Source organism: Colobus angolensis, unplaced genomic scaffold, assembly GCF_000951035.1.
Source record: "Colobus angolensis palliatus isolate OR3802 unplaced genomic scaffold, Cang.pa_1.0 Scaffold80, whole genome shotgun sequence".
Taxonomy (NCBI): Eukaryota; Metazoa; Chordata; class Mammalia; order Primates; family Cercopithecidae; genus Colobus; species Colobus angolensis.
Genome location: NW_012121821.1, coordinates 161,150 through 168,917, shown reverse-complemented (window position 1 = coordinate 168,917; position 7,768 = coordinate 161,150). Strand labels below are relative to the sequence as shown.

Genomic DNA, 7,768 nt, shown 5'->3' with positions numbered 1-7,768 from the left:
CTCCAGCCTGGGGGACAGAGCGAGACTCCGTCTCAAAAAAAAAAAAAAAAAAAAAAATAGAAATACTTTTTGGCCAGACACAATGGCTCACGCCTGTAATCCTAGCACTTTGGGAAGCTGAAGCGGGTGGATCACTTGGAGACAGGAGTCCAAGACCAGCCTGGCTAACATGGTGAAACCCCATCTCTACTAAAAATACAAAAATTAGCTGGGTGTGGTGGTGTGTGCCCATAGTCCCAGCTACTTGGGATGTTGAAGCACAAGAATCATTTGAACTTAGGAGGCGGAGGTTGCAGCAAGCTATTACAACACTGCCCTCCAGCCTGGGTGACAGAGCGAGATTCTGTCTCAAAAACAAAAAAACAAACAACAACAAAAGAAATACTTTTCATAAGGCTATAGCTGCCACAGACAGTGGTTCCTCTGATGGGCAAAGTAAATGAAAACCTTCTGGAAATGATTCATTATTCTGGATACCATGAACATTCATGATTCATGGGACGAGGTCAAAACATCAACATTATAAGGAATTTGGAAGAAGCTGATTTAAACCCTCATGGATGACTTTGAGGGGTTCAAGATTTAAGGGGAGGAAGTCACTGCAGATGTGGTAGAAATGGCAAAAGAAAGTAGAATTAGAAGTAGAACCTGAAGGTGTGACTGAATTGTTGCAATCTCATGATAAAACTTCAACAGATGAGGAGCCGCTTTTTATGAATGAGCAAAGAAAGTGGTTTCCTGAGATGGAATCTACTTCCGGTGAGGATACAATGTTGTGAACACGGTGAAGTGACAATAAAGGATTCAGAATATTCAAAAAATGTAGTTGATAAAGCAGCAGCAGGGTTTGAGAGAACTGACGCCAATTTTAACCTTTTTTTTTGAGACAGAGTCTCATTCTGTCACCTGGGGTTGGAGTGCAGTGGCATGATCTTACCTTACTGCATCCTATGACTCCCAGGTTCAAGGATACTTTTGCCTCAGCGTCCCAAGTAGCTGGGATTACAGGTGTGTGCTGCCACTCCTGGCCAATTTTTGTATTTTTAGTAGAGATGGGGTTTCATGATGATAGCCAGGCTGGTCTCGAACTCCTGACCTCAAGTGATCCACCCACCTTAGCCTCCCAAAGTACTGGGATTACAGGCATGAGCCACTGCGTCCGGCCTAGGATTGACTCCAATTTTGAAAGAAGTTCTATGGGTAAAAATGCCTCCAAATAGCATCATGTGCTACAGAGAAAACTTTTGTGAAAGAAGACTCAACTGATGTGGCAAACTTCATTGTTGTCGTATTTTAAGAAATTGCCACTGCTACTCTGTCGCCCAAGCTGGAGTGCAGTGGCCAGATCTCAGCTCACTGCAAGCTCCGCCTCCCGGGTTCACGCCATTCTCCTGCCTCAGCCTCCCGAGTAGCTGGGACTACAGGCGCCCGCCACCTCGCCCAGCTAGTTTTTTGTATTTTTTAGTAGAGACGGGGTTTCACCGTGTTAGCCAGGATGGTCTCGATCTCCTGACCTGTGATCCGCCTGCCTCGGCCTCCCAAAGTGCTGGGATTACACTTGAGCCACCACGCCCGGCCTATAGTTTTCCTAAATAAAACAATCCTAATATACTTAAAAACACTCAGAAAACATGCAGTCATAGATAAGAGTTATATAAAAAGGCCAAAAAAGTCTAAGCAATACATTGGTTTTATTAAATCTAAAATAAAAAATAAATAATCTAAAATAAAAAATAAATCCTGATAGAACTCACCAAATTTGTTTTAATAAACAAAAATCTAAAAAGTGACAGCAAGAGCTGTCTAAATATTTAAAATATTTAAAAAAGTGAACATGACTACTATATGAAAGAGAAAAATGAAAATACTTTTAGGTTTACATATTATTCCTCCAAGATACAGAATGTTTTAAATGGCTGTCACCATTCAAATGCTGTAAGATGTGGAGTATGAACTTTTCCATATAATTAGATAAAAATAAAACAGACATATGATTCCAAAAAAGGAGTATTCTGTAATATACAATTTCATAAGGTCCAAGTAACCTTAATTATGAATACATACTTCATGAGATTTACTTCTCTGTTCTTTACAAGTTGAAATAGAAATATTTTTATAAATGTATTTTCCTATTATTTTTCTTTTAGTATTCACATAAAATATTGTAGAGCAAAACACCAAAGGTTAATGTTGCACAACTAATACAACTAATACCTGTACTGTGTTCTTCCTACGATTGACTTTCCTTCTCTCCATTGAGCAGTCACATCGCTGGGATCAAGTAAGCCTTCAAAAATATGCTCCCAGAGATACAAGCCTGGTAATTAACAACAAAAACAAAATCAAAACAATTTACTGTCTCATCTACTCTGGTGCACGAGACAAGTTTATGTTCTATTCTTTTACTCATTTGACTGTAAAACCAGAATGTCTCCCCTTTGGGCCGTTGGCAGGCAGTGCTACCAAGCAACAGCTCCAAATCATCAACATGGCAGCTAATGAGAGACACAGCTCAGAAGCTGTCAGTGTGTAAAATGTGGCAAAATGTGAGTTAATATTAAAGACCTCTCCTACTCTAGATTTGCGAAACCCCTAATTTATATAGATCTTTACACCTGTCTTATTCTGAAATGAAATGTATTATATTACAAAGTAAACTATACTATGTGGTTAGAACTATTTTTATAACAAATTAGGGGGAGTTGCCATTTTGTGCCAAATGGAGCCAGAGGAGTTCATGTATTTACATGTATTAATACATTCAATATGTCAAGGGGACATTACCTCCTTCTCACTTGAACACATATCCCTGAATGCATGATCCCCTTCACAGACAAATGCCACTACATCTTTTCTCCTTATGGCAGCCCCTGATGTTTTATCATGATTTCACCTGAATGAAAGCTCTGAGAGTAGAGGAGAGCAGTGTTACTCAATGAGGCACTATGGAGACCATACACCACTTCTGGGCACCCTGTTTTGGTTACACTCAAAGAGGTTTTTGTTTCATTCTCATTGTACCCTGGTACTAAAGGAAACCCAAGCCACCATGTTTAAAACGTGGCCAATTAGATAAAGCTTTCCAAATGTGATGGGTTGAATAATGTCTCTCTGCCCCACCAGCGAAGATGTCCACATTCTAATCTCTAGAATCTAGGAATATGTTACCTTACATGGCAAAAGACACTTTAAAAATATGATTGAGTTAAGGATGCTGAGGTGAAGAGTATTATAGATTATCTAGGCGGGCCCTATGTAATCTCAAGAGTCCTCACACAAGGGAGGCAGGAGGGTCAGAGAGAGGCAAGGGATATATAAGGATGGAAGCAGAGGCCAGAGTGATGTGGGGCCATAAATGAAGGAATGCGAGTAGCCCCTAGAAACTCTCAACGGTAAGGAAACAGGTTCTCCTCTAGAGCCTCCAAAAGTAACACAGCCCCCACACATTTTAGAGTTCTGCCTTCAGAAAAGTAAGATACTAAATTTGTGGTAATTTGTTACAGTTGCAATAGGATGCTATGGATTATACAGTTAAGATTATGGTACCTGGAAATGGGGTGCTACTGTAGCAAATACTTAAAAATGTGGAAGTGGCTCTGAAATTGGGTAATGGGTAAAGGTTGAGAGAATTGTAAGGACATGATTTTAAAAAGCCTAGATTAGATTGCCTTGAATAACCTGCAGATAGAAATATGGATGTTAATGACTCAGCTAGTGAAGACTCAAAGTGAGGCAGAGTAGAGAAAACCTGTATTGCCTTAGAGGATATCTAAATCCTCATAAGCAGATTGTTGGTAAGAATATGCAATTTTTTTTAATTTCTATTTTTTATTTATTTGTTTATTTATTTATTTTTGAGACAGAGTCTCGCTCTGTAGCCCAGGCTGGAATAAGGTGGCATGATCTTGGCTCACCGCAACCTCCACCTCCCTGGTTCAAGCAATTCTCCTGCCTCAGCCTCCTGAGTAGCTGGGATTATAGGCATATGCCACAATGTCTGGCTAATTTTTGGTAGAGATGGGGTTTCACCATGATGGCCAGGCTGGTCTTGAACTCCTGGCCTCAAGTGATCCACCTGCCTCAGCCTCCCAAAGTGCTCGATTACAGGTGTGAGACATCACGCCTAGAATATGCATATTAAAGAAATTGTTGGTGAGGGTTCAGAAGAAAATCAGGAATGTGTTATTAGAAACTGGAAGGATGAGGATCCTTGTTATATAACAGTAAAAAGCTTAGTTGGATTGTATCCTGCAGTTACGTGGAAAGTAGAACTTGTGATACACTTTAATAATTAGCTGGAGGGTTCCAAGCAAAGTGAAAGGTGTGGACTGGTTTCTTCTTGGTGATTAATGAAATATAAGAAGAAAGAGATAGAAGGAAAAACTGTAAAGCAAAAGGGAACCAGAATTTGATGATTTGGGAAATTCTCAGACCATTAAAGATTGCAAAAGAGGTGAAAAATTAGATTTACTGTCTGCAAAGGGTATTCCAGAAAGAAGACCAAGGATGTGGCTGCACAACCTTTTGCTAGTGTCTCAGAAGGAACAGAAGATCTGAATATTCATTCACACAAAGGGCTCTTTGAAGAGATTACACATGTGACTTACGGGTCTCCTCAGCCATCTCAGCAGAAGCCAGAAATGGAGATGGGACTACTCAGAAAAGATCTGCAGAGGAGGTTCCCATCTAATGGAGTGAATCCTGTGACATACATAGGGGGCCCACAAGGTTCTTCAGAATGTTATATGAGCAGAAACACTGCCAGCTTGGACTAAAAAAGAAAGAGGTCACAATGAAAGAAGGCTGATGGGCTCTGAAAATTTCACCAGCTGTCAACAGGCTGATTAAATTACTAAGCTGCAAACTTGTGTTACTTTTTATGAAAAAGGAAAAGATGACTTCAAGAATATGGCTGAAATGCCAGAGGGCAAAGCTGTACAAGTCATAGATTATTCCTAGCCCTGCAATATAATCGAATGGAGCTGACCATTCAGATGAAATTTAGATTTCAAAATTGCTTGGACCAGTGACACTTTTTTACTTCAATTTTTTTCCCTTTTTGAATGGGAATGTCTAAAACGGTATTTTATAACTGTGCCTAGAGAACAGACTGATGAAAGTAGCATTTTTCCTGCCAGCAGAGGTGTTAAAAAAAAAAAAGGTAGCATTTGATGAAATTCACTTGGCCACTCTGCGCTTATCAGATTGAAAAGAGAGAAGTCTGGAAATGAAAACCTGGGATTTAAAAGAAGAAATCAGTATTAGAGACTTTATTTAAAAAATAATGGTCAGAACTTGATGATTGAAGACCTGGTTTCAGGTACTTGAAATTTAGAGACTGGTAGTAATCTTCCAGGATGTATACTTGTATGTAAGTAGGAACGAATTTATGAAATACTGTGAGCAGAGGACTATCCTCTGTACATTTTCCTCTCATCTGGTACTTTCTACCCATATCCCTTATTGTACATAAACCCAGCTCATGTTCAAAGGCCAAATAAAGTGCTTTTTAAGTCACTAAATTCTTTGTGACTCTTTGAACCCTCACAGCCCCATTCTCTAATTGAGCATAATATATATCTTAGAACACTACACTCTCTTGATATTCACAGCAAAAATGCTTCTGTGTGCAATCAAGTTTAATCAACTACATACTATAATATATTCCTTTGCTGATACAATGAACACTGTCATATTAAAGGCTCTTGAGAAAGGCCTGCAATGAAGAACCTTAACTTTGTACTCTTCAGTGTTTCCCAAATGTGTTTGGCCCTCAAAGGCAGGGGCCACATCTTATATTTGTGTATCAAGTGTCCAAAAAATACAGATTCATGAAAATTCAGTTGACATATGTATTGCAATCTAATGACACTATACAGCCTACTCAATGTATCAATAAATGAAGCTGTGCTCTGCTAAAGACCAACAGTGGGGCCGGGCGCGGTGGCTCAAGCCTGTAATCCCAGCACTTTGGGAGGCCGAGACGGGCGGATCACGAGGTCAGGAGATCGAAACCGTCCTGGCTAACACAGTGAAACTCCATCTCTACTAAAAATACAAAAAAATTAGCCGGGCGAGGTGGCGGGCGCCTGTAGTCCCAGCTACTCGGGAGGCTGAGGCAGGAGAATGGCGTGAACCTGGGAGGTGGAGCTTGCAGTGAGCTGAGATCCGGCCACTGCACTCCAGCCTGGGGGCAGAGCGAGACTCTGTCTCAAAAAAAAAAAAAAAAAAAAAAAAGACCAACAGTGGAACATGTATGTGTGTACATTTACAAACAGATGTTGTCTAATTGGAAGGAGAAAGGAATTACTGACAAAAAGTGAAAAAATATATCATGATGCCTTAATTAACAAGTTATGAAATAAATATTAAAATGAATTTCATATCAATAAAGTACATTTTATAATGCTTTTTACATGTCTTCCTTCTACATATTAACTTACCAATGGCAGCTTTGCCCCAGATTTGTACACTGAGATCTGTTTTTCCTTTCGTGGATTTATTTAATACTTGAAGGCTAGTTTTAAATCTGTATTGTTGCTCATTTTTTTCATCTCCTTCCCAAGGATTCCATTCTTCACTTTCCAAAGTGAACTGTTCTGTTTTAAAAAGAGTAACAGTGTTTACCAGTTAGGTATTATTGCAGCTGTAGGTAAATTCAAATCATTTAAATTAAGTGTTAGTTCTAATTTCATCCTAACTTTAATTTTTGAGAGATAGAGCAACTGAATTTAAACTGGTTATACACAATGAAAACAAAAAAGAAACTATCGGCAATTTTTTTAACTGAACTTTTTTTACTCTGAAAGGTCTTAGAAATAAAATTCTAACTTGAAACAGGAAAATTCTCTTCCCCAAAACAAAACCTTTAAAAATAACAGGATAATATGTATCAAGTTACAGGTTTAACTTCTGCAATTCTTTTTATCTATTGTATACAGGTAACCTATGCACAAAAAACTGACTTCAGAGTGTAGTGTTCACCAGTCTTAGATACTATCGTGCAAAATTCTGAATAAAGGGAGAGAGAAAGCTGAGTCTGATCTTAACATAAATTAAAACACAGGACAGGGGACCAGAATTTGGAGGTAAAGCCTGCCTTATGGTCACTGCAGAATTAGAGAGGGCTTTGTTTCAACATGGAAACGGATGTCTTAAACCTTGCGGCGATTTTGAGGCCTTCCAGGAGTACTCCCGCAAATCTCTGGCATTTGAGACGACGTCTTGCATTTTAACACGTGTTTGAAAGGCGTTCGCGCCTGTCACCCCCTGGGATGGGGAGCTGGGACAGCGTGTGAGATCTGGGTAAGAATTAAGGACCATTCTCCAATCCCGAGCCAAGGGCTGGCTCGAGGGGTTGTAGGAGGCAAAGCGCGTCTCAGGCCCCGCGGGTAACCCAGGACTTGAGAGCGGGGTGCGGGAACCCGGCCCCTGCCGCCCAGCAGCCCCTAGCCAGGTGCGCAGAGCCGGAGGGAAGCTGCATACCCCGTCCTACCTCGGCCGCGTCTCTCCCGCGCGGGGGCCACCGCCCCCTTCCTGAGGCCCCGCGGGGACCCGGCCGGCGCCTGGCGGCGGCGCCCGAAGAAGACGTGGTAGGCAGCGTAGAGGGAGAATAAGCAGTACAGGGCGATGAGAAATGAGCAGAGCCGCTTCCGCGTCAGCCGCATCCCACTCGGGCTTCCAGTCAGGTAGCCACCGCCATGCAGCGGGGGGAAACAGAAGCTGGGGCCCGGGCGGCGTCCGGCGCAGGCCCTGGCACTTTCCAGGC

The 7,768-nt window shown here is 41.2% G+C and overlaps 1 protein-coding gene across 1 annotated transcript in view; it reads right to left on the bottom strand.

Annotated features, from left to right (window-relative positions):
- Positions 1-7,762, bottom strand: part of TMEM5 (transmembrane protein 5) — a 32,944-nt gene extending 25,182 nt beyond the window's left edge. The window contains exons 1-3 of the mRNA XM_011929218.1: positions 7,496-7,762; positions 6,444-6,599; positions 2,215-2,317 (exon numbers count right to left, since the gene is read on the bottom strand). Coding sequence (XP_011784608.1) covers positions 2,215-2,317; positions 6,444-6,599; positions 7,496-7,667 — 431 coding nt within the window. The 5' untranslated portion in view covers positions 7,668-7,762. The remainder of the gene's footprint in view (positions 1-2,214; positions 2,318-6,443; positions 6,600-7,495) is intronic.
- Positions 7,763-7,768: the final 6 nt, after the last annotated feature.